General features: G+C 38.1%; 2 protein-coding genes and 1 pseudogene across 3 annotated transcripts; 2 read left to right on the top strand and 1 right to left on the bottom strand.

Moving 5' to 3' along the window:
- Positions 1 to 5,937: 5,937 nt before the first annotated feature.
- LOC122060999 lies at positions 5,938 to 7,728 on the top strand. The gene is made up of 2 exons (XM_042624145.1): positions 5,938 to 6,503; positions 7,437 to 7,728. Exons 1-2 carry the CDS (start codon positions 6,012 to 6,014, stop codon positions 7,440 to 7,442), a joined length of 498 nt encoding a protein of 165 aa, XP_042480079.1. The 5' UTR covers positions 5,938 to 6,011; the 3' UTR covers positions 7,443 to 7,728.
- Positions 7,729 to 9,741: 2,013 nt separating this feature from the next.
- Positions 9,742 to 11,326, top strand: LOC122060551 (annotated as a pseudogene).
- A 4,141-nt stretch (positions 11,327 to 15,467) lies between these two features.
- Positions 15,468 to 25,116, bottom strand: LOC122061965 (F-box/kelch-repeat protein At1g55270-like). 2 transcript variants are annotated; one of them, XM_042625563.1, is made up of 2 exons: positions 24,750 to 25,116; positions 15,468 to 17,293 (listed from the first exon to the last, which is right to left on the bottom strand). In XM_042625563.1, the coding sequence occupies exons 1-2, from the start codon at positions 24,807 to 24,809 to the stop codon at positions 16,043 to 16,045; spliced, it is 1,311 nt and encodes a 436-aa protein (XP_042481497.1). In that variant the 5' UTR covers positions 24,810 to 25,116; the 3' UTR covers positions 15,468 to 16,042. The 2 variants fall into 2 exon arrangements, with proteins under 2 accessions (XP_042481497.1, XP_042481496.1); XM_042625562.1 differs by lacking the exon at positions 24,750 to 25,116 and adding an exon at positions 17,921 to 18,186.
- Between the last annotated feature and the right edge of the window lie 1,019 nt (positions 25,117 to 26,135).

Genomic DNA, 26,135 nt, shown 5'->3' with positions numbered 1-26,135 from the left:
TTTTCTCTTTATTTCCTTATTTCTCTCTCCTCTTGCATAAGAAACTCTTTGGCCGACCTCCTTTGAGTGATGAGTAGAAGAGAGAAAATCTTAAAAAAAAAAAAAAAGAGGTTCAAACTTGAGACCTCCTAATAAGCAAGGGATTTTGCATACCACAATTCACCAAAGACGCTAGGTAGTTGTTGTTATCAAAAACGAATCTTCAATCACTTAAGGATGTGGTTTATTGATCCTTGTTGGCATTTGAAATATTCCTTATACCCTTGGGACAACTGTAGATGGGCTAGTTCTGCATCTCGGTTAAGTTCTGAGCCATTATTATTTTTCTGGTCCAAAAACAATAATTACTTGTACGGTTGACCAAACGAATGTGTAATTGCAATTGAACACGTCCATCTTGCTCAGAATTTCGTCCTCTTCACAACCATGAAAAGAAATAGGACATCTTTATGTGTAAAATTGAATATATAACGCCCGATAGTCCTTAAGGACTTGAAAATATAAAACCTGCAAAAAGAGAGTAAAATCCAAGGTAGCTCCATTATAAATATGTAAAATGCATATTTTACTACCCTAGATTTCACACATAAATGTGCTCATCAGAGAACTCATCTAGCTGGGACGCTTAGTTTTTGGCCCGTGGTTGTGCTTAGGATACTTCAACGAGATTCTCAGCCAGGATGAAAAATACGGTGGTCAGGTAAAGCCTATTTCTCAAATTTTAAATTTTCATTCGGCAATGGATGAATGTGGTCTGGTTGAGCTTAAATTTTCTGGTCCCACCTATTCTTGGTCAAATAAAAGGAGAGGAAGTAATTTGATAATGGCAAGCATAGATAAGGCCTTTGCTAATGAAGACTTTCTGTGTAATCATATTTCTATCTCTATCCATTGCTTCGCTATGATTGGATCTGACCACACCCCTTTTGTGGTTTATTTTGATCCCACCCATTGGCTTAAACCCCAGGGTTTTCGCTTCGAAGCCAAATGGGAAGGACATCCAGACCTTCCCTCTATTGTTGCTAATGCTTAGGACTTTCCTTATCATGGTTCTTCTTTGTATCAGCTTTATCGGAAAATTAAAAATTGTAGATCCCATCTTAACAAGTGGAGTGAGGCCAACTTTGGGAACTCTAGAGTTGAGATTGCCAACACTATGGAAGAGCTGGAGTCCCTCCAACAGAACCCCCATTGCCCTATTTCCCAGTCCCTTGAATCTAAGTGCCGAATGTGCCTTGAGTCTTTGCTTAATCAAGAAGAGGTGTATTGGGCCTAGCGTTCCCATGTTAAATGGTTACAAGTTGGAGACCGAAATACCTCTTTCTTTCACAAGACCACAGCTAGGAGGAGGCAAGTCAATCGTATTTCCTGTCTTAAGAACAATGTCGGGGAGTGGATCCCTGAAGGCCCTGACTTAGACTCACACATTTCTGAATTTTTCAATAACATATACTCCTCCTCAAACCCTTCAAGTATTGAGAATTTCCTTCAGTGCTTACCAGCTTGCATACTCCACTCCGATAATGAATTATTACGTCGAGATTTCACTGATAAGGAAATAAAAAAGACATTATTTCAAATTGGGGCATATAAAGCGCTAGGCCTTGATGGGATGCCTGCTAAATTTTTTTAATAAAATTAGCACATTGTCGGGGTTGACCTTCTTAGGGCCATTAAAAGGTTTTTCAGTAATGGCTTCATGCTTAAAGAATTTAACCGTATTACCATTATTCTTATTCCAAAACAAAAAAAAACCCCGAGTCCATTGGCCAATTTAGGCCCATTAGCCTGTGCACAGTCATTTACAAAATCATAGCCAAGTGTTTGGTTAATCGGCTTAAGCCCTCGCTCAATACCTTGATCAACTCCTCTCAAAGTGCCTTTATCCCACCCAGGACTATTTATGACACTGTTTATGTTGCTCATGAGATTTTCCACCAAATGCGATCTTTAAAGGGTAAATCTAGTTACATGGCCCTGAAGCTCGATCTTTGTAAAGCCTATGACAAGGTGGAATGGTCCTTCTTGGAGCTCACCCTCCTTAGATTTGGTTTTGCAGAGAAGTGGGTGCGATGGGTAATGCAATGTGTCTCTACGGTCCATTATTCTATCAAAATTAATGGCACTATTGTTGGGAGTATCATTCTCCAAAGGGGGCTTAGATGGGGTTGCCCTCTTAGTCCTTACCTTTTCATCCTTTGTCAGGAAGCCTTGTCTTGCTATTTTCTTTATGCTGAGCTCTCTCACCAAATATCAGGAATTAAGACTAGTAGATTTGATGCTTCTGTTTTCCATCTCATGTTTGCCGATGACTGTTTAGTATTCTTAAAAACCGGTATTCAGGAGGGCCAAACAACTATTAATCTACTTAAAGATTTCTGCCAAGTGTCGGGTCAAGAGCTAAACATGTCCAAATCTAATGTTCTTTTCCGCCCTAACACAATCCCATCTGTTGTTAGGGAGGTTTCTAGAATATTAGGATTTACTGTGGTTCCCATCTATGGGAAATATCTTGGGCTATCGACTGAATTTGGCAAATCCAAAAAGTCATTGTTCTCCAATGTCATTGAGAGAGTGCAGCCCAAATTAGCGGGTTGGAAAGAAAACCTTTTGTCTACTGCTGGTAAGGAAGTCCTCATAAAGTCTATGGCCACTAGCATTCCCCTTTACCCCATGTCAGTGTTTATTCTCCCTATCTCTGTCTATTCCAGGCTAAACAAACTTCTAAAACATTTTTGGTGGAAAGACAAAGGGAAAGAGTGTCTTTTGGATCAGTTGGGATAAATTGTGTAGGAGGAAATCATTAGGTGGCATTGGGTTTAGGGACTTTAGGTCCTTTAATCTGGCTCTTTTGGCTCGCCAATGTTGGCGTCTATTGTCCAATGAGGATGCCTTGTGGGTTAAAGTCCAAGGGGATGTGTTTCTCAAATTCTTCCTTCCTTGATGTTCCCCATAGAAACTCTTGCTCTTGGGCTTGGCGAAGCCTCCTAAAAGGTAAGACTGTTATCTTAAATGGTCTTCGCAGGAAAATTGGTGATGGCAAATCCACAACCATCTATCATGATGCTTGTGTTTCCTCTTTCCCTAACGGCAAGTTAACGGGGTCCACCCCTAATGCAAACCTTCACTTGGTGGAGGATCTCATCTTGCTTCCATCTAGACAGTGGAACACTTCCCTTATTAATTCCTCCTTCACCTCCATTGAAGCCCATGCAATCCTGCAGATTGCTCTTAGGAGTTGTCCTAACCAAGATAGTTGGTTTTGGGGATAAACTAAGAATGGTAATTTTTCTGTTAACAGTGCTTATTATCTAGCATTGCTTATGGTTTCTAATAGCCCAACAAGCTTAGCATCCCCCTCTAGTTCGGGTTTTTGGAGAGTGTTGTGGAATTTGAAATTGTTGCCAAAAATGAAAATGTTTTTGTGGAGATGTAACTCGAATGCCTTGGCTGTAAATCAATTACTTTATATCAGATCTTGCTCATGCACCCCTTATTGCCCCATTTTCCATGAGGAGGAGGAGGAAACTATTGTGCATGCCCTATTTGGATGTTCTTTTATAGCTGTTTGTTGGAAGGCTTCTCCCTTCATGCTTGATGCATCATCTCTTCAGATTGCTGATTTTTGTGCTCTGATCGTTCTTGATTTTGAATTTCAAGAATGCCCCTGACCATCACGATTGTCAAATTCAATGGTCCTCACTTCTTTGACAAATTTGAAAATCAAGAAATCAAGTAGTCTTTAACTTTGCTTCACCAAATTTCATCGTTCTGCTGAAGAGAGCAGATGGGGTATGGTTTGTATTGCTATTTCTTGCCCTCCCCTTCATAATAACCGTCCTCATTTCTTAGATGCTGATTTTCAAATTTCATTTATCTCGCAAGACAGTGCTTTTGCTTTGGTTGATGGAGTGTGGATATCAAACTCCCAGAAATGTGCAAGAAGTGCAATTATATATGACAGGGGAAAGATGTTCATAGGAGCGAAGTGCAAATCTGGTTGGGGTCATTTAGCTACAGCGATGGAAGCTGAAGGAGTCCGTGACGCTCTTCTCTTAGCTAAAACCTTGGGGCTCTCTATTTTGTCGATCTTTTTTGATTGCCAACCTCTTATCCAGGCCCTCAACAGCATCTCTACCTCTCTTGATTGGGCATCTTCATAAATAGTTGATGATATTTTGGTACTTTCTCTTGATTTTGTTTCAATTCTTTTCTGTTTCATTCCACGTAGTTCTAATAGGGAAACCCACTTCCTTGCAGGCGGTGATCTTAAATTTTGTCTTTCCTATACTCAATGGATTCAGCCTCCACCTTTCCTTGTAAATAACTCATATCTCAGCAAGAGTTCCTCCTTGTCCGATTCTTTTGAATAACATTTCGGTCCAAAAAAAAAAAAAGAGAGAGAGAGAGGTGTCTATTGCTCATAATGGGTAGTTAAGGCAATAATAGACAAACTCTCCCATCTCTAGGACAAAGAATGTTGAAATTTTATTATTTTCTTAAGTTATTAATTTTTTTTTTCAAGAAAATTAGATTCATCCCACCTACAAGTTTGCAACAGGACACATTTCATGCTTTTCATATGGCCACATAGAAAAATGCAAATATTATAAAAAAAAAAATATGTTTTCTCTTGATGAATCTAAGGGACAGCATATGCTTTTCTTATGGACTATAAAGGAAAATACTAATATATAATTAAATAATATTTTGGGGTCAGACATATGAGTATATGACTATGAGACGTGATTACCAAAGTTTTATTTATTTAATTTCTTTTTGGATAAGACTCCATAAAGAGTAGAACTCACGAGTTTTTAATTGTGAAGTGTTGATTTATCCCAACTGAGCTATCCTAATAGGTATTCATGACATGATTTGCTAATAACTTACACAAAATTCAATTATTTTCTAATTTTTTGGCTTTATTATAATTTTATCGTTTGAGAATTTGGAGTCTCATTTTTTTACATTATAGGTTGGAATAAAGCTAAGGTGTGCTTTTTCTTTTCTCTTTATCTCTTCCCCTCTTTCTGAGAAGTTTCTTGGTTGGATAGTTATGATTGCATCATTAACTTGATATTTTATATTTTTTAAGATTGGCATATCCTCTTAACAAACTTTGTTTTGAAGGAAAACTTGACATTTGAAACAAAGATCAAGTTTCCTTTCACACACATGGAGGCACCGAGGGCAGAGGAAATAGTGACACACCAATGTAAGAGTGTCAATTGATCGGTTCGATTTGGTTTCAATCAGACTGAACCAATTTGAAAGGTATAAGGTTAACCGAAATCAAAGCATTAAGAAAATTTTCGATTTCAGTCCATTTTCTTATCGAAGTTTGTTATTGTTTTGTGATCAAGTTATAATAGCTAAATTCAATTTGGTCTAGTTTCAAGTTTACATGCATATATAAGAAAATTAATAGGATTTTTCCCCTTGTTAGGTTATTTTTTTTCTTTTTTAAATCAAGTTTGGTCCAAATTTTTATTCGATACTGCAATTCATCAATCCGTTTTGATTTTTATTGGTTTCCCTTTTCGGTTAATTTTTTCTTGGGAGAGAAAACCTATCGATCTGACATAGAAAACGCCAAATCAGTAAACCAATGGAAGAATATATAGATACATATTCAGTGCACATAAAAGGAGCAGCACAATTATTTTGCACCCTACAAAGTTTCCATAAAACCCAAACAAACTGATAAGCGTTTGATCTCGAGTAATCTAACGGGATTTGATTGGTCCACCCGGTTTGAACCTATCTGATCTGCGAGATGGCATAACGAAGTGCCACCCACCTAAGACATGGCTCCAAGTCACATAAGACGTGGCTCAGAGTGACGACTTTGACGTTATGATAATAAGACGTGATCGAGAGTTACGACTTCTATGTCGTCGTAAAAGCCAAGTCTCCTTCATATCTATATATGCGAAGAGTGTTGGACTACACGGTCTTGTTCAGTTCTGGAGACGCTAAAGCTGAATTTGATAGCTTAGAGGAGAGAAATGGCGAATTTTCGTAGAATTATCTCTGCAACTACTCTAACCCTTTCTCTGATTTCTCTGTTATCGACAATCAATCTCTCTCTTGCTGTTCCAGATGATGTCTTCGATCTCCTTCCTGAATTCGGTCTTCCAAAGGGCCTCATTCCGAACGCCGTGAAATCCTTCTCGATTACCGATGATGGAGAATTCGAGGTGGAGCTTGATCGCACCTGCTATGTTCAGTTCAATGAACTCGTGTATTACGATAAGAAGATCACTGGAAGATTGAGCTACGGTGCTGTTTCTGATGTTACCGGTATTCAGGCTAAGAAATTTTTCGTCTGGGTTCCTGTTACCGGAATCAAAGCCAAACCCAACTCGGATTTAATTGAATTCTATGTTGGGATTTTGTCGGAGGAGTTCCCAGCTGAGCAGTTTCAGACTATTCCCGTTTGTAAGAGCAAAGCGTATGCGAATCCACTGGAGACAGTACTAGAATCTTATGTTTCAGAGGTAAAATGACTTGATTCCCTAGCTTAGCATCATCATCTAACATTTTCATCGCTAGATTTTACTCTGCTTTTAATTCGCCCTTCGTTATATTGAGTTTTGTTGATCAATTTTACCTTTCTATTCTTCTTTCTCTGATGAAGGAAAGCAGAGAAAGTTCTTTTTTTTTTTCCAGTACAATTTGAGGATAGAAGTTAAAATCGATGGGTTTTCTCTCATGGTTTTCTTTTTCAAATCCTTAGGGAAATTTTGCGTTTTCCTCTATGTTTCACAGTTTACAGGATTCATAATTTAGTACTTTCAGTTCTTGTTTTACCCTTTCATGGAAGTCAAACTATGTATTTGGTCACTGCACCTTTTCTTCTTAATGTTATCAAATGAAAAGAATTTTTTTTTTTTTTTGGGTAAAAAATGAAAAGAATTATTGAAGAACATAAGATGGAGATTCCTCATCGACAACCACTCCAACCTGCAAAAGGGTTGGTTTTGGTGCTTTGCATAATTGGAAATTTCTTTAAGAGTAAGAGATGGTGAGATCCTTAGCAGACATAGAGAATAATATAGATACTCCTGCTCAGAGCATCAGTCCATTCAGGTCAATTTACATAAAAAACAATATGAATACAAGGAGTGAATACACAATAGATTTTTTCTCTCTGGACATGAAAAAATTATTCACATAGGAAGACCCAGTGTTGAGAGCAGAGAGATTTCAGAACTTAAAGTGGAACAATGCATTTTATGCATCATGGGCATTGTTTTATTTTCCCATTTCCTGCACACCCCACCTGCAAATGCACATCCAAGCCCACACCCATTGATGAGTAACTGAAGGGAATCGATTTTTTTAGAAGGCAATGTAATTCTCTTAATTAATTATTTGACATACAAACTACTTCTATATGTGCAAATGAAGATCTTTTAAATCCATTGCAGGTGTAAATCAGTGATACATCCCTTCATGGTATAGCAATATCTATTTGGACCTCTTAGGCTGGATACTGGATTGTGGAGGATCGGCATATAAAGCTTCTTAATATGTTTAATAAATGTGAGCTTTGTCTGTTGTAGTTATGAACTCTTATGTCACTACGGGGATTTGGTTTATCTGCCAATAAGTATGCTTCAAAAATGATGTATGTATGTGAATTCTGTTTGTATACTAAATCATGTCAGTGAAGAATTGTCAAAGGATATGACCTTTTAGTGGTTTCATATCTTATGCACATATTGTATTCTCAAGTGTTTTCATCTCTTTATTTTGGCTTGACAAGCATGAATATTCATTTCTTTGGATGAAAGTGGGAAATAATCAATAAATGACACATGAATAAAATGGAAATGTAGGTGCAGTAAGGGAGTTCAGATGATATTCTAGAAATCTTGAGTGATATACTTCTTAGGTTTAGATGTTGAAGGATGCAACTGCAAATAGAGCTTCAGATAAATTTTCATTCCATGACAAAAATGACATTTTTTGGATGTGGATGCAATGTTGTATTGTATATGGCAGTGACAAATGAATCAAAGTTTCCACCCTGAACATTGTTAGACTTAGGTATGACCTTCTAATGGTACATATCTTCTATTCCTAACTGGATTGCTATGTGTTTAGCTGTTTGTTTTGGCCTAATTTTTTGAAGTGAGGGAATTTTACTGCAGCTGCGACATTCATGAACTTCTCTTTTCCTCGTTTGATTGAAATAGGAAGGTACTGATAGATAATCACCTGTATGCTAGTAGTGTTTTACAGTACACCAGCCTAGAAAATAGACTGTGGAACACAATTCCATTCATCAAAGTTATTTTTTTCCATAAGAAAGAGCCAGTTTATTTGCAATTCATTTGGTTCTCTATAGATTATACTGTAAACAACAAAATGAAAACCCTCAACTGGAAGTGATGAATGCTGCATCACCTACAATGATCATTGATTGACATTGCTGCTGTAGCGTGATTTATCTGTTTGAGCAAAGCCGCAGTCAGGTTATGAGCCATCAATTCAGCTAAAATACTGAGAATGGAACTGGAGATCATGCCAACAATTTGTTTCCGTAGTGTTTCTTTTGTGGGTTGAGAAGATGGGTGAAGTCAAAGTCATGGTATTGTTGAATAGTCTCTGAAAATATTTGAGATCTTAAAACGGAGAGATTCACAATAAGCTGGATTTTAAGGCCAAAAAGAGAGAAATTCCAGCAAACAATTAGAATTCAAAGTTCATTGGAGTGATGATGATGATGATGTATCAAGAACCCTGGAAAGTGGTCTATTTTTTGAATTGGAAATTGGGTTGAATCGATCCAATTCGATCGGATCACCAATTCCAGTTCCTCAAACAATTAACAGCAACTCAACCTTTTTCGAACTAAGGGTCAGCTACATGGATCCGTGAGATGATAAAATAAACAAATAAAAAGAGGAACACTTCAACACCTCAGAAATCACCCACCTAAAAGGGGTTGACTACAAGGATCCCTGTCCTCCTAACAGCTCTATTTGAGGTTATAGGAGAGTCAAGACCCAAACTTTACATGTCTTTTCTCCTTCTACTTCTCCTTCTCCTATGGTCATTATGGGACTGTCTGATTCCTTAAACAATTTATGTAGTTGTGGGTTGGTCCCTAGGGTACCAGTGACATCTATCATGTATGTTGGATCAGTATTCTTGGGCCCTTCCTGTGAGTGGTTCCCTCCATCCCATTTGAGAGATTGCCCTTGCCAAAGAATGAGTTGTTCCATCTGTGAGTGGTTCCCTCCATCCCATTTGTTAGATCATATTGAAGAACTTGCCTCTAAGAATAGAGTTTATCAGAAACTCAAATGTGATTGCTGATGAACTCTATTTAGTGATCTGACCATTGCAGCAGCTGCAGTTCTTATTGAAATAACCGAGAAGAAAAAGGGTATGGTTGCAATTTTGGATTGGGCAGGGTTTTGCTGGTAGGATGTGTGGGCCTTCCGTCAGCGCAACGACCAATGGAAGCATAGGCACTGCATCCAAAGGTAGGGGTAATATGGTCATTTCATTGCCCAGTGGTATAACCAATTTTTATTGCACCAGAAAAAAAAAAAAAAATCTATAATTTTGCTAATGGGTGGCTCTCTTTCATCGTCAACAAGCAGAACCATCCCCTCAAATCCCGCACTGCACCTTCAAATACCATTCTGTCATTGCCATCTTCATTCATTCAAAACCATTACGCCATTATCATCTTCATTCCTTCATTTCACTCTTCTTATGAACTAAAAAACTCCTCCAATGGGGCTCCGGTTCATCATCCTCTTCTCTATTAGTCTCTGTGTAGCCCTCAAATTCTTACTAGCTCTCCTCTCCCACACCACTAAAACCAAGGACACCAATAAGCTCTCTCTCCCTTCAGGACCCCTAGGACCCCTGAAAGTACCCATCATTGGCAACTTCTTTTGGCTCTACAAATCCTTCTCTGATATTGAATCAATCCTCTGCAACCTCAGACACAAATATGGCCCTATTATCACCTTACACATTGGTTCAAACCTCTCATCTTCATCACAACTCCTTCTCTTGCCCATCAAGCCCTCATCCAAAACGGCGTTATATTTTCCGATCGTCCACCGGCACCTCCATCCAGCAGCATCATCACTAGTAACCAACACAGCATCACAGCAGCTTCCTGTGGTCCTCTCTGGCGTACCCTTAGCAGGAATCTCACCTCAGAAATTTTTCATCGTTCTCGAGTAAAATCTAATGCTAACACCCGTAAATGGGTCTTGGAGACATTAAAGACGTTGCTCAAATACCATGTTAAATCAGGCGAGCCAGTGGAAGTGATGGAACACTTCCAGTATTCCATGTTTTGTTTACTGGCCTTCATATGTTTTGGTGAGAAACTTGATGAGAAAACCATCAAAGAGATTGCAAGATGTAGAGAGAGCTCTCCTCATAAAATTCATTGGATTGAATGTCCTTTCTTTCTTCCCTATTTTAGGGAAGATCATCTTCAGAAAACAATGGCTCAATCTGCTCAACCTGCGTAACAGAGAAGAAGATATAGAAATCCCATTAATCAAAGCTCGCCGAGAACTAAAGGAGAAGAAAGAAGAGAATGAAACCTCCATCTCCTATGTAGATTCATTATTGGATCTTCAAATCCCAGATGAAGCAGAAGGAAGAAAACTCACAGATCAAGAAATTGTGAGCCTTTGCTCAGTTTCTTAATGCTGGCACAGACACAACATCCACTGCATTAGAATGGATAATGGCCAATTTGGTGAAGCAACAAGAAATCCAAGAGAAGCTTTACTCTGAGATCAAAGGAGTAATAGCTATGAATAACTCATCAAATGAAGAAGAAGAAATCAGTGAAGATGAGTTGCAGAAGATGCCTTATCTAAAGGTAATAGTGTTGGAAGGGCTAAGGCGTCACCCACCTGCCCACTTTGTGTTACCACATGCTGTCATGACAGATACTGTGTTGGACGGCCATGTGATACCAAAGGATGCTACTACTGTAAATTTTATGGTGGCTGACATGGGTTTGGATCCAAAGGTTTGGAAAGATCCAATGGAGTTTAGACCAGAGAGATTTTTGGGTGATGATGAAGGAGGAGAAGTATTTGATATTACTGGGACTAGGGAGATTAAGATGATGCCTTTTGGTGCAGAGAGGAGGATTTGCCCTGGGCTTAGGTTAGCCTTGCTACACCTAGAGTATTTTGTGGCGAATTTGGTCAATGATTTCAAATGGACGGCTGTGGATGGAGATGATGTTGACTTGACAGAGATGGTGGAGTTCACTGTGGTGATGAAAAACCCATTGCGGGCTCACCTCTCTCCCAGGTCATAGTATCACGTTAAGGGTGTCAATTTGGGATCAGAATCGAAACCGTCTTATTAAAACCTAGTGTTGGAATCTGATTTTGGTATCGAACAATAAATTATACCGGATAGAATTGAAACTGCTAGTACGCTTTCATAGGGTATATTTCATGGATCTGGCTCCTCTCCAATGACTGCACACTCCAAACACCTTCTAACGATCCATCCAAGGGTTGGAAGGGTTTGGTCACGCATCCCAACACCTGGGGATACATGTCCAAACTCTCTCAACCCTTGGATGGATCATTGGAGGGTCGGTGGTTTTGGAGAGGATATTTTTCCATATTTCATGTTCTTGTGTTCAAGTTTTATTATTTTAATTTTATGTATTTAAGTGGTATTTTCTCTTAGGGAGGTTTCAGTTGAAGGACTATTTTAATTTTGCTTCTCTAAACTTGTTTAGCAATGGGGCACTAAAACCATACATGGGCTTGATTATTTGGTCATCACTAGTTCTTAATTGTCATATTAAAAAGCCTACATGTAATCCTAGAGAGTTTGAAGAAGTAAAGTCATGAAATCTCATGGTGTCAGATTCTAAATTTCTAAGTTACTTTATAAAGTAAAAAATATCTTTAGATTTCATGAAAATGAAAAGATCCACAACAATAGTAATGGAACCATCTCATTAAGAAACATTAAACCATTTATGGGTACCATCCCATCCAATTAATAATCAGCACTAGCTAATAGATTTGGTTCTATTTACTAAATGGACGGTTCTGGGATTGACACCTTTGGCATTGCCTTACTGATACTAATATGTACTCATCCGAGAATACCAAAAACCATCCCATTGATACCCTGAGATCACATTACCAATGGAGAATGAATTCTTCATTTTATTCGGATGAAAGAAATCTTTGGCTTGTCACCTTTTTCTTCTTCTTCTTCTTCTTCTTCTTTTTTTAATGGATTTGGCCTTGTGTTGAAACATTACAAGCAACTTCTAAATTCTTTTGGATAAACGAAATAAAAGATTGTCATGACTTACCATTTTCAGCAAATATAATTAGGTCTATTAGGCTTAATATCCCATTCTCAAAATATGTTGAGATCTTCCTCTTATCTCTTTGTATATCTTGGTTTTTTGATGTATCATTCTTTTATGATTGTGGCCTCCCTTACCCACCTTTTGCATTTTTATTACTTAGATGGATCTTTCATCATTGGCTTTGATATTGTCTTTTGTTCTTTTGATTTAATATAATTTTCATTCATCCTAAAAAAAAAGAAAAAAAAAAGTCATAAAGATTACAAAAATATCATCATATTTCAGTATAACCATATAATATTCATCAAATTTATGAAATTTTAAATACCCTGAATCGAGATCTAGATTGGTCCTGATCAATTTTGATTCTATTTGGTCAGACCGAATTCAAAAAATATGAATATTTATTAATCAATGAAAAATTAGTTGAAATCAACCAAACCATACCCTAACCTTAATTTCTTCAAAAGAATCAAATGAACCGGATCTTTCAATCCAATCTCAATTCTTGGAATTGGTAATCTTGACTCCGATATGGATGTTAAGTCTAGTTCTGAATTGAACTAAAATATGAATATTTATTAATCAATGAGAAATGGATATATACAAATCAACTTTGGTCCTACATTTCTACCAAAATATTTGTCAAGACATAGAAGGTAATAATGGTCAAGGAAAAACTCTTTTTTCATAATTTTCATTCGGAAAAAGATTTAATATGCTAGTAAATTACCTAAGAATAAGGTATGCTAGCATTTACTATCGTTAGATGAAACATAACAAATCTCGTCAGTTTGTAACCATTGCTGTACATGATCTGCCCAATACCTCCGCTCGGTGTTTCCCTCCTCCTTCTTCTACCTTTCTCCTTCCTCTCTGTCTCCAGCTCCGCCTCCGCCTCTCATACCAAAAATTTGTCGATCCCCTGCTTCCCCCCCCCCCCTCTCTTTCTCTCCTTCTCTCGCGAGCGCGACAAAGGACGCTACGAGGCCATGTATCTTTGCCCAAATTGCAAGACCGTCCATTATCAATCCCTTCCATATCTACTTCACCCGCCGCAAGATTCCCCACTCTCAACGGATCTTCCTCTACTTCTAAGGCAAGAAATCAGTTATGATCAGATGATTTCTTTGCCTTGAAGAAATTTGTCTGGAGCCTCCATACAATCTATGCACTTTCAGATTGTTCTCCAATAATTTTAGTCTCCATTGTTGTCCCTCCTGATGCTCCCGAATTGCAGAGATTCCCAGGTTCAGAATGGGTGCCTTACGGAGCCTATGCTTGTACTGGAATTTGTAAAACTCCTGCAATTATTGCTCATACGATGCATTAAGGATCAACTTAATTGAGACTTACATGCCATGCCATGTACGCAGTTCCTTGCAGACACCTCTAGCTCTGTTCGACGATGGAGCCATTAACACCTTCAATGTTATCCCTATGCAAAGAAAATGAATGTTGGAGTACGCTCAAAACCCCAATTTGAAGAAAAATAAAAGAGGCGACGGACTGCTTGATTTGAAAAAGCTTAAAATAAAAAGGGTTTTATTCTTCGCAGGTCCCATTGGGTGAAACAATCCCCTTTGGGAGCTATGAGTAAGGTGATTGATAGAATTGAATAAACCAAATAGCGGGGCAAGAGGGAGAACCAGTAGAGGGCAAGGAGAGGGAGAGAGGGCGGGGAAGAGATGCAGCGGTTTGCAGGCTGGCCATGGTATGAGGATTCAGGTCAAGCAGCATGAATTTTTTTTTTTTTTTCTTTCCGTCATAGAACAGTTGCAGAGGGGAGTAAGAAAGTGGAGATAGAAAGAGGAGAGAGAAAAGGTGTACCAGCGGTGGAGTGAAGGTTTTGACATTTTCTCTTGATCTGACAGTTTTGTTTTATTTAAGATGATCAAATCCTATAATTAAAATCCCGTTAACACATAAAATTCTAAGGTAACATGCTATACCATACCTATCCCTCTTCTCATTCTACAATATGGATTCACAAGAGTACAATACTCTCACCCCAATACTAACATGATAAAACACATAAAAAATAGACTCAATAGATAGTTAGGCGAAAGCAAGGTTTGGAACCCTATCACTAAAAAGTGGATAGCGAGGAGGCGTGATCCTGCCGATGAAACCTTTATACAGATGTTCGATCTGCTATGGTGAGATTGGTATTACAATTTTTTACAATTTTCATTCTTCTCCTGATAGAAGAAACACCATCACACTGCTACACATACAAAGAAATTATGTCTGTGTACCATTCTGTTTACACCAATCTATCTGTGCATCCACTTGGTCTGTGTTGACCACTCACTCCATAATCCACTCACCATGTGTATACCACGTTTTATTTTTGTGATTAAAATATGAAAAAAAGAACCGTGAAAGACAGTATATCCTGTACCAAGATACATTGAAAGATAAAATAATTGCCGCTTTGACGCTTGTACGAGTCGTTATCATTGGTCCCTAAGATGATGTAGAAGCTACGTTGCCTTTATTCAGAACCCTCTCCCTTAAAATATATTTAACAAAGCACAGACCCTCTCCCTTAAAATATATTCAACAAAGCACAGAATTCTTTCAGTTGGCTTGAAATAGCCATCACACTGGTCATAAGCCATCCAATAAGGGGAGCCGTTTCCTCTTATGAAGCTCATCTCGAAGTCATGTCACCATTAGCCATGGGAGGATAGTTTTCATCCTTTCTAATCCTGAAAGGAACAAATGAAATTGCCTACTTCCTACTTCAAAATTAGAATCATTCCAAACGCAGCCCAAGTTGCCTTTCCAAACGCACCCTTCATTACTTTACCACCTAATTATCTGGTCAATCACACAAAAACAACTTCAAGTTTTACTTTATAAGGTACAGCATGAAGACCCATGAACCATTATATCCAATATCAGCTTATTTTAACGGTAAAAATCCAACAGGAAGAACATGCAAATAAAACCAAGGGTTCGGGTGTTTTAAAAATCGGGATCGAAATCGGCCAATCCAGAGCAGCCTACTGCATTTCTAGGGTTAAGGCAGAATCTGACCAACCTGTATCAAATTGACCTTGATCTGGATTCCAATTTCGCTCTTTAAAACCCTGGAAGGATTAGGTTATATAAATTGATTGATACCCCAAAAGTATCCATGCATATGATTCATTTGCTCATCTCTATATCCCCCACTGTATTCACAAGCATTCCATAGAGTAATACATGATACTATAGCATAAACCATAACAAAAGAACACAACACACATCAAAGCCACAAGTGGCTAGGTGCAATGGCCCATGCATGTTGTTTTGGACTTCCTCAAATCAAATATCAAAATGGCTTCTATATCCATCTCTTCACCAGTCCCTTGGAAGGCAGAGTCTGAAAGGAGTGCAAGGTAAAATGATCTCTCGAGCTACTGTCTTTCCTTTCTTCTTGCAAGTTGTTGTATTCATCATCTCCATTCCCATGTCCAACATGAAGGCAAGAGTCCCATCTAAAATGGCATTGAGTATTGAGGATCCTCTTCCATTGTCAACCACAGAAACTGATGATTCAATCTTCACAAAGCGAATACAGAATGCCAGGAAGGAGCATACTGTTTTGAATGCAAAAACTCATTGTGATGGAGTATTGGAATGGAGGAAACTTCTATGATAGAAGGGAGTTCAGATTCCTTGGAAGCCTCCCATTGGTTTTCATGCCTGAAGCACCTGACAATGCACGATGTGACTCTTCAAACCACTTCGACCTGCAATACTAGACCATAAGTTGGTGACAAGAGTCCTAAAGTGGCCTTTCCCTGCAATAGTCTCCCATAGATGAGGGTTACTCTCTACATGTGTATCAGGGCTAGAAACATCAACCAGGCTGATGCTCATGTTGTTGCGGATGATGCAAAGCTTCCCATTCAAGGGGACAAGTGCAGCAGCCTCCAGGGCCCGTGAGCTTCCAAGGTGGAGCTTACTGTCTATGAACTTGTTCCATGAATCTGTGGCTCCATCATATACTCGTAGCTTACAACCATCCCTGCAGTCCAATGCATAGAGCTTCCCATTTAAAGAGATGCTGGGGTTGCGCCAACCTGCAACCATCCCATCATTAACTGAGGCCCAGCTATTGGTTTCAGGAATGTAGGCTTCATTCATGACCTCACGGTGAGAACCAAGCCCCTTTAGGAACCACTTCCCATTGTAAACAACCCCAATGAAGGGCACCATTGCTGCGCTCATATCGGCGATAAAGGTCCACCTGTTCCTGTTTGGATCATAAACTTCAGCTGACCGCAAGGTTCTTTGGATCCCTTCACATTCTCCACCAGCCACATATAGGCAGTTATTAATCACACAAGAACCAAAGAAATGGCGTTTCCGGAGCATCTCTGGTGCCCGGTGCCATTTGTTTGTCCGGGCACTGTAGTAGATAACCTTTCTCATAGATCCTTTATGTGGGTCTTTGCCCCCAAATAAATAGAGATGACAGCCACTCAGAACTGCACACCCAAATCCAAGGGCTTCAGAATATTCCACAGGAACAGGGGGAAGCGGCTGCCAGAGCTGGTAGGTAGGATCAAAAGCATGCCATGAAATCTTCCCATCACGTTCTCGTTTGATAACATAGACCCACTCCTCTGCCATTCCCAGGTTCTTCCTCATTGAGTAAAAGAAGTTACCAGCAAGAAGCTTATACCATCTCTTACAGACTAGACGGAGCTTTCTGTGCTCAACACGTGGAACCCGGATCAGACATGCAATGGCAAGATCATCAGGAAGGCCAGGCAAAAGGGGAGGCTGGACTCTGCTCCTTTCCCTGCGGGAGTTCTTGGTCTTGTGTGCATGAGTCTTGATATCAGGCTGTATACAATGTCTCGATCCTGGAACAAATTTCCTCGCCCCGGCAACTGTTTTTAAGCCTGAATCTACTCTGCAATAGCACGACACAGAATCCACCTGCAATGAATTCCATGGTAAGATGCAAGTTTTCCCCCCTTTCTCTGATAGATAACCACAAATTACTGCTTAAAAAAATAGAAAAGATACATGAAGAGAATTTAAGAAGCCATTCACCGATTCTGGCTGACTAGAAATAGAACATAGAAGTGCAAAAGAATATATATGGTTCAGTGTATAATGCATAGGACTCAATTTCTTAAAAACCCGTGTGATTGGGAGGCAGGCCTCTAAACAGTTTGGTCAGATAAGAGAGTTCAGAGATGGATATGCATCTGAAATTATTGGACCTCCAAATAATCCATCATCTCCAATCCCAGATCAGAATAATGACCCCATTCAACCAGGCTGGCCTCTCATCACATAGGCTTAGATGTGGAATTTTTTTATTTTTTTTTTGGGGTTCCCGGGGTGGGGGAGCCAGTGGTGTTCAAGTCATTAACTTTTTACAGAGGATCAGCGGCTAAGTCAATCGGGAGGAGTATAGAGGGGTATTTTGAAATCTACTCATGAATGAAGCAGCTAAAGAAACACCATGTTAAATACGACTGACATTTTGACAGTTTGGTATACATTTTCATGACAAAAATACCCTTAGTTCATTTGGGATCATTCATGACTACATACCACCAAATAGCATAAGAGATGACACACAAGGTTTAAGATCTCGCTCTTGTCCCCCATCTCACTGTTCCAAAAAAGAGAGATCTGGTGAGATCTCGCCGAGATCATGTATTTTTTTCCGGTCGACTCGGTAGCCATATGGCCTTTTGTTACCCCTGAAAATTGGTATTTACCCAATTTTAGGCATTCTAAACACAATGGAAACATCATCTTTTTAAAAATTAAACCTAAAATGGTACTTTAGCTTTGTACCCTATGCAAGTAGTCTCCAACTCTTTGGACCCTAGGTATGCTCTATTCCACAATCAACACATGACACAACATAATCATAGGAATTTAAAAGATATCATAGATAATTACTTAATTGTTTAACAATTAACATTGATGACGGATGAGTCACATTCACATATAATGAAAATTTGAAATAACATAAGATAAGCCACATAACAACATAAGGTCAGTGTTATATGCATTATTTATTTTAAAAAAAAAAAGAAAAATATATTTCCCTCCATGAATCTATAGATCAGTGTTGTATGCATCACATATATTTAAAAAAAAAAGAGAGAAGAAAATAAAAGAAAAGAAAAGTAAACCAACAAGTATTGATGATGTTTCAATGATAAATTGGGTTTGAAAAAAAAAAAATTTTAATCTAAAATGGTTCTTGAGAAGAAAAGTAACTACAAACGTGGATGAGGAGTTAATATTCTCTACTCTTTAAGCTTTAATGAGTGTAGAAATGGAGATCCTCAAGCAAAAGCACCAAAATCCTCGCTCCTTAGTGTTTTTTCTTCAAAAAAATAGAGAGAGAGGCGAGATCTCGAGACCTCGGTCGAGTTTTTGTACAATTCATACCTCGCCATGCATCTCGTCTCGCCGTTTTGAAAAAAAATAGATATTAGCGACACTGAGATCTTAAACCATGATGACACACTGACACTGTAATCCCAAGCTGTTAAAATCATAGGTGGAAGTTAATTGTAGGCAAGTAGACAGGTAGTCTATAGAGTAACTGCCGATCTCAGTTTATCATGGATTGTCAGGTGAAATAGAGCAGTTAGGTTAATTCACAAGCACTTATTGAGAATAAGACAACATATTTTTATAGGGATTTCCAAATATCGAGAAGGCTGAGTTGTGTTGTTGTTGTAGTTCCAAACATCGAGAAAACCTTTATCTAGCTCCTCACCCCAACCCCCCCCCAAAAAAAAAAAAAAAGAAGAAGAAAAGGAGAGGGAGTACTAGTAAAGTAGAAGACCACTGTGTGATAGCAGGCAGAAGTTAGACATAATTGCCTTCAAAAACAGTTCAAGTGCAACATTGCAAAGTTCTTACAAGTCACAAGAGAGTGATGAAGGATGGCGTATCATTTCATTAGGACCAACAACAATAAACTTTAACCACTAGTTCACAAAGACAACAATACCATAAAAAAACATTGGTTTTGTACCCGCAAGAAATTTACAAAGTTATACCATTTCTTTTTCATACCATCTACCACAACAAAAGTACTCACAAATTTTACATACACAAATTCTTTGGGGGTGCAAAAAGCTAATGCAGAATAACCATTTAGGGGAAGGAGTCAAATAAGGTCCAAACCAACCCAACCAAATTTGAAGTCACATTGGGTTGGTTTTTCTACAGTACCATGGGCTTAGGGCCACTAGGCTCAGGTTCTGGAAACATGAGATAGAGTAGGGACAGGCTAAGGCCTTTGTCAACCCGACCCACTTGCACCTAGATATTCTGTTCAGTTTCTACATGCACAATGTCGTACCAAAAGGTCATATTCTTACAACACCAGGGTAATATAGGTTTCCATATTTTTTTATGAAAATATAGTGAAAACACAATAAGTTGATATCCTCGGGACCTACCCTACCTTATTAAACTATATTGCTATAACATAAAAAAATAAAAATATTCAATTAAACACTCAAAATGTTTAACCAGTGCATTAAGTTAGGGTTAACATCTAAAGAAAATTAGAGAGTTATATTTTAAAATCACACTGCACAAGAAAATGTCCAAGTGTGTCGCTCATAGATGAATACCAGATTCCATTACTCAAAGATATAGCTCAACGTGTTTTATGCCCAAGAATAAAAGAAAAGGGATCACTGTGCCAGACATTCAAATGTATTTCAAAAGTAGGAATTAATCAAGTACTCCAACAAGCAGGAATTAATTAAGGCAGTTAAGTCATGAAAGCGGTTTAGTTATCTCAGAAAAATGAGGTTGAGGAAGGAAAAGAAAGGTTAGGAAACAGTCAATGATAAAGACATTGATGCCAGGAAGAAAGAGCTTAACCAAGCCAAATCAACTAATATGCAAACTTCTTCTTGAAAGCAAAGAGGCAAGCAGGAATAAAATCTATGCTACAATTGATATTTTTTGGTTATTCACAAAAAAAATTGATTTTTACTACCCAAGAGGAAAAAGACATTGGTGCAAAGCATTTTGGAGAAGTGCTGGGGGAAATTTCAGATTCAGTCTATGTAATATCCAAGGGAATGATAAAATACAAATAAATTCAGACAATTAACTTTTGACAATATAATGTATATATAAATAATAAATAATATATAATCATAATATTTCAGAATTCATAACAGTTGAGCTAAAGGCAGAAAAAATATATTTATGTTAAACAATAAGAAACACAGAATACTAAACATCTAAACCAGCAACTCATTCCTGAAATCATAACAGATTCTAAGGTAATAATGAGAAGCGTTCTTATTAAGCTGATAGTCAGCCACATACAAAGTGATTGTACACCAAGAAAAGAAATGTAAGTGTGCATTTCCAACATGACTTGACAAACCAACACAAACATGGCAAAGAGAGAGTAGACTTTGGCTGAGAAAATTTGACAAGAAATAAATCTGATACAACACAACAAACCGCAAATGGGTCATGTTCAGATTGAGGGGTAAGCCACCTACCCTTTTTTATCCATAAGCTTCTTAATAGTTAAAAAGATTCATATACATTAGTACTAACACTAATAGGTGTGTAGCCTGGCACTCTCATATTTCCACGCCTTAGGCCAAAGTTATTGTAACTTTAAGGGAAAAAAATTAAACTCCCTTATTTTACAAGTCATATCCTTGTCATTTATAAAGAGTACATTACCATTATCTCAAGAATGTTGTTATGAGCTATTGCAGTCAAATTTTCAGTTTTACTCTATAGATGGACAACCAGTTGAGCCCTTCATTAGCAAATCAGGCTGTTTGTTGACTAAAGATTAGGCTTTTTTATGGGAACCAAACAGAAGTGTTGAAAACATGAAAAACTAATTCACCAGTTTAGTCTCTGGTACAAGTCTGCCTTGCATGAAGGTTTTGCAACCAGTTCGCACAAACATAATTTAGCTGATGTTTATAGCATCAGAGGCATCCGAAAGAAGTTCAAGTTGCAACCTTATAAGATTTGGGGAAGATCGATCTAGAGCAAATGCAATCAAGAAAATATACTTTTGAGCACCAAATATTCATAACACACACAAACAGGGAGGGGAGAAATCGGACATCACTAAAATAGCCAATAAAAGGTATACAGCACATAAATACAATTTTACTTCCTTGTTCCAGGCTAACTTGACACAAAATATGCAGATAAGAGTATTTATGGGTTTCCAATCAATATGATTCAGAGAAACAAAGGACAAACTCTGTTACATAGGTCCCAGTGTGGGACCTGCCATGCTTATGTGTCTAACCATCAGATCTGTCTAACCACTTGCTCGCAGGATATACAGGATTCTAGCTAAGAATGGTTGTATGGACACATATTTTGTAACACCAGTAATCAGTTTTCCTGTAATCAAGCCAGCAATATTTAATATTCGATGCATTCCACAAAGATATCCTATGAAGAAAGCAATGCAATAAATAATGCAACTGAATATGCGACATCACACGGGTTAAGAGTCCCAAATGTAATACAACAACAACAACAATTCAGCCTTATCCCAACAAAATCGGATCGACAGCATGGATCCTTACACTCCAATAAGTTCTATTCGAGGTCATACTTGGTAGAAGGTCTAAGCTATGAATGTCTTTCCTCACTTCTCCCAGAGTCATTTTAGCCTTTTAGGTATTCCCCTGGCTCTTTTGGCTCCTCAATCTGAATCAAATCACTCATTCATACTGAAGCATCTAAAGGCCTCCATTGACATGGTCATGCTGCCTCAAACAACTTTCTCATAGCTTATCATGTATTAGAGCTACTCTCAAATCAGCTCTAATTTGATCATTCCTCATTTTATCCTTCCTAGTTTAGCCACACATCCATTTTAACATCTTCATCTCAGCTACACAAAGTTTATCTGTATTATGCTTCTTAACTACTCAACATTCACCACCATCTTCATCATAGCCGGTCATATGATTGTCTTATAAAATTTTCCTTCAAGTTTTAAATGAATATGTCGATCACACAACACTCCGGACGCACCTCTCCACTTCATCTATCCTATTTTAATTCTCTATGAAGCATCCTCCTCTATATCCACCTTCTTTATTATTGATTAAGCCCAGATACCAAAAAACCAAAATATGTAATACATAACTAAAAGCCAGAATGAGTAAGGTTCAAAGGGCATGGCCGTAGCTGGTGGTGCATTGCACTCATCCAAATTTGACTGCTAATTAGAAAGAAACTGAACTTCTATTATGGTATAGCATGACATTTCCAGTAAGCAATAGGAAAGTATTTTACAAACAAGATGTTGTATTCAAACTAGCCAGGATCGCTCTTTTAAAATCAATTTGCATGTACGTGCCATGTGTTTTGCCAGACTCCAATACCAATGGATCCCCTCGTACAAACAAGTTTTCAATGAACCCTTCCTCAGAAAAGTGTTCATTTTGTCTCCACCCTCGTATCCAAGGATACATACCAGCAAATAACTGTTTATTGGATAAACGATATATATATATATATATATATTATGAATATGTAATGCAATGACGCAGCAGGAATAGAATCTATTATGATAATAGATGGGTTCGGATTTTAATTTTATGGCTTTACTTGTAATGGGTCTAAACCAAATATAGCTGCTAGCCTGTTGGCAGCATTCAATTTTTTATTTATTTTTATTAGCTTAAGTTGTAGTGGAGCCAGAAGTACAAGTCAAGGTAGTTATTATTTAAGTAGTTCACTTATGAAGAAGGCTGTCCAGGTATTAGATGTTTTAAAGTTAGTAACCTAGAATTAGTAGTCTACTTAAGTGGCTTCGGGAAACCTGTCATTAGAAGTGCCTAGTTCTAGAGGAATTTTTAGAATATAAATATTGATGTACCCCCCCCCCTTGAGTCAATTAATGGATAAGTTTATGTCACCTAAGTGCCTAGTGTGGCTGATCAACTTTATCTCTCTTCTTCCCCTTGTGGATTCTCTCTTTTCTTCTTATCTAAACCTAGGTAAGTTTTCTCCCCCCGCCCCTCTTATCTAATAGACATTATTATTTCTTCCTTCTTCAACCTCCTATTTTTCATCCATTAAAGTTATTTTCTTTCTTATTTCATTGTGAAACTTCAAATAGGTGTTCCCATTAAAATCCAAACCATTACATCAAGGATCAGAACTGTCTCTCATTAGCCATCAGATTTAAATCTCCTCTTCCTATTCTTATTGTACCCTTAATAGGCCCACCACCCCGAGGCTGTTAGATACCAGGCTGCATCAATATGGCATCCAGAACCTCTTTTGCAGACCATAACCTTAGCTGATATCCTACTAAAGCTCTGATGATTATGATGATATGGCAAAGATGAAAACAGAAATTGGACTCCGCTAGTTGATATTCAACTGTCAGTGAGAATCCTCGAAGAATCTGAAGATACATCAATTGAGGTCCACTGCGAGTAGGTACATAACTAGAAGAACAGTATGATCGACAAAAACAAGAATGCGGGTTATAGGCAGAAAGGTCTATCAAGAGGACGAGGCTCCATGAGCACGAAGCAGGAAACAGAAGGAAGGCTAAAAATATTAGTATCAGAAAACCAAACCCGAGCAGATAGTCAGTTCCTGTGACAAGTGATAAACCTAAAGCCATACAATAGGGTAGGACAATACAAAAAGTTAAATGTTCTAGGCATCTAAAGATGGAGGAATCTTTGATATGGATAGTACCTTTTGGGGGGGACAAAAGCATGGATGGCATCCTTGTTTCAAACAGATACAACTCTACTCCCCACACAACACCCCCCCCACCTTCCCCCCTTTCTTTAAAAGAAAAAAATTTAAAGAGAGAGAAAAGCACTGTCATCAAACTTTAGAAACACAAGAGGCCCTTAAGAATAAGGTTTTTTTTTTTTTTTTAAATGAAATGGAAGGATTTTTTATTTTTTTGGGGTGTGAAGGTGGGGGGATTCAGAGTTTCAGACACCAGTAATCCCATACTTCGTACTTAAAACAACCGAGCAAACTGAAATCATCACCCCCAGAAACTGAACCCAACCGTCTTCCAAGACCACGGATCTTAATATCCAATCTACCCATCCTTTGATTTGAGTCCAATTCCATAATCCATCCTCCCAACTTCTAAACCTAGGTTCTCAAGACATCCACAACAAAATGCAGCACTCATCCACCTCAATATCCCCAGAAGTAAAACCCCCAAAACCACAAAACTTAGTAGTAATCAGGTAAAATCACAGGGAAAGCAAAACCCAGCAGATCTTCAAATATGTAAGCACATCATCAAAGACTGCAAATTCAACCATAATTTCATCTGGGTATCTTCGGAAGATGAATGGCATACAGGAAAAACCAACAAATGAGAGTAACGGTCGACTGGGCTTACCAGTGGAGCTTGAATACGGACCCCTCTTTCCACATTCGAAGAAGTTTCAACTACCTCCATCTCAGAAGACCAAGTTCATCTATAACCTCGCTGCGAAACCCAGAATCAGATTAAGTGGGTTAGAGAAGCTCGACCGCTCGGAAGCCTTGGATCGAGCTTCTCGTGCTTCAATCGGTGAATCTGCTTAAAACCCAAACCCACAAATGGAAAACTTTTGTCTCTATCTCTGTGAATACAAACAATAAACAACAGTAAGAAGCAACTAACAACAGCAACAAAAACGTGAGGGCAATGCGACCCTTCTCTTCCCTCCGTGTCTCCCTCAAACTTGAAGATTATGGCTTTATATTTAATTCATTCTTTAAATATAGTTGAAAGGTTGAACACTTCAGCCGTTGAATAGAAATACTTGATTTCCTGTACATATCCGACAACTGAAGTCTTAATTACAGGGATTTAAAAATCTGAATCAAACTAATTTGAATCGGAATCCTGACCGATCCAAAACTAAGATTAAGATGTTTTTAAGCTGATTCTTACCGATTCTGAATCGGTATTAGGACCGATCAAGATCTTAATTTCAGGTTTTTAAATATCTGATCCTTAAAATATAATAAAACCATGGATTTCGTATCTGCTGATCTGCTCCCACCACAAGACAACAAGAACATTAGATCAGAATCCTAATTTTTTTTGTGGGAACCAGTCAACTCCATGAGGTGGGGATGGGGGTAAACAAAAGCAGAATTAATCTATGATGGATCTAGGGTCCTTGATCCTACATAGACCCTACCAGTTGTACCCTTTTGTAACCATTCAATTTATTGATCTTTCCAAACATCTGATGGGTCTGATCTTTGGCAGGAATAGCTCAATCATCATCATGATCAAGTAAACTTAACACTCTAATATTGATTCAAAACTTGGTAAGGTTGAGGTTAGGGAAGAGCTTTTAACAATGAGGAACATTATTACAATATATTTTTATTTTTGAAGGGATGGTTGGGGGGATTTGTAGACTATATGAGGAACATGAAGTCTCCAACTCGAAATAAACCTCTTGGGGGCTGGGCTTTATTTCACTAGCGTCACTCCAGCTACGCTAGCAATTGTCCTTTAGCAATCTAATTTTTCCGGAATCAGAATCCATGGAAATTGATTTCATTGTCGATTTTGCTTACTTAAACCATGTTCCATAAGAAAGTGATCCCACGATCAAGTTTCTAAAACTCGGGCTTGAAAAGTTGATATTAATTCAGATCAACTTGGATCAGACTGTGTCCGGCAGATTTACCTCTACTTTTTTATCAAAATCAATTTTTTGCACATTTTTACCCTTGCCCATCCAGCTAATCCAATCTGAGTTTTAGAATCTCTCTCTCTCTC

This window comes from Macadamia integrifolia, chromosome 14, assembly GCF_013358625.1.
Source record: "Macadamia integrifolia cultivar HAES 741 chromosome 14, SCU_Mint_v3, whole genome shotgun sequence".
Lineage (NCBI taxonomy): Eukaryota > Viridiplantae > Streptophyta > Magnoliopsida > Proteales > Proteaceae > Macadamia > Macadamia integrifolia.
The sequence above is the reverse complement of the archived record's forward strand: the minus strand, read 5'-3'. Positions and strand labels throughout refer to the sequence as shown.

What these genes read in the sequence shown, in the direction of transcription:
- LOC122060999 (XM_042624145.1), top strand. Translation starts at nt 6,012, where the DNA reads ATGGCGAATTTTCGTAGAATTATCTCTGCAACTACTCTAACCCTTTCT.
- LOC122061965 (XM_042625562.1), bottom strand. Translation starts at nt 18,127, where the DNA reads ATGATGTTTCCATTGTGTTTAGAATGCCTAAAATTGGGTAAATACCAA. An exon ending in ATCTCTTATGCTATTTGGTG is followed by an intron (nt 17,294 to 17,920) that starts GTATGTAGTCAT and finishes AATTCATTGCAG; the next exon opens with GTGGATTCTGTGTCGTGCTA.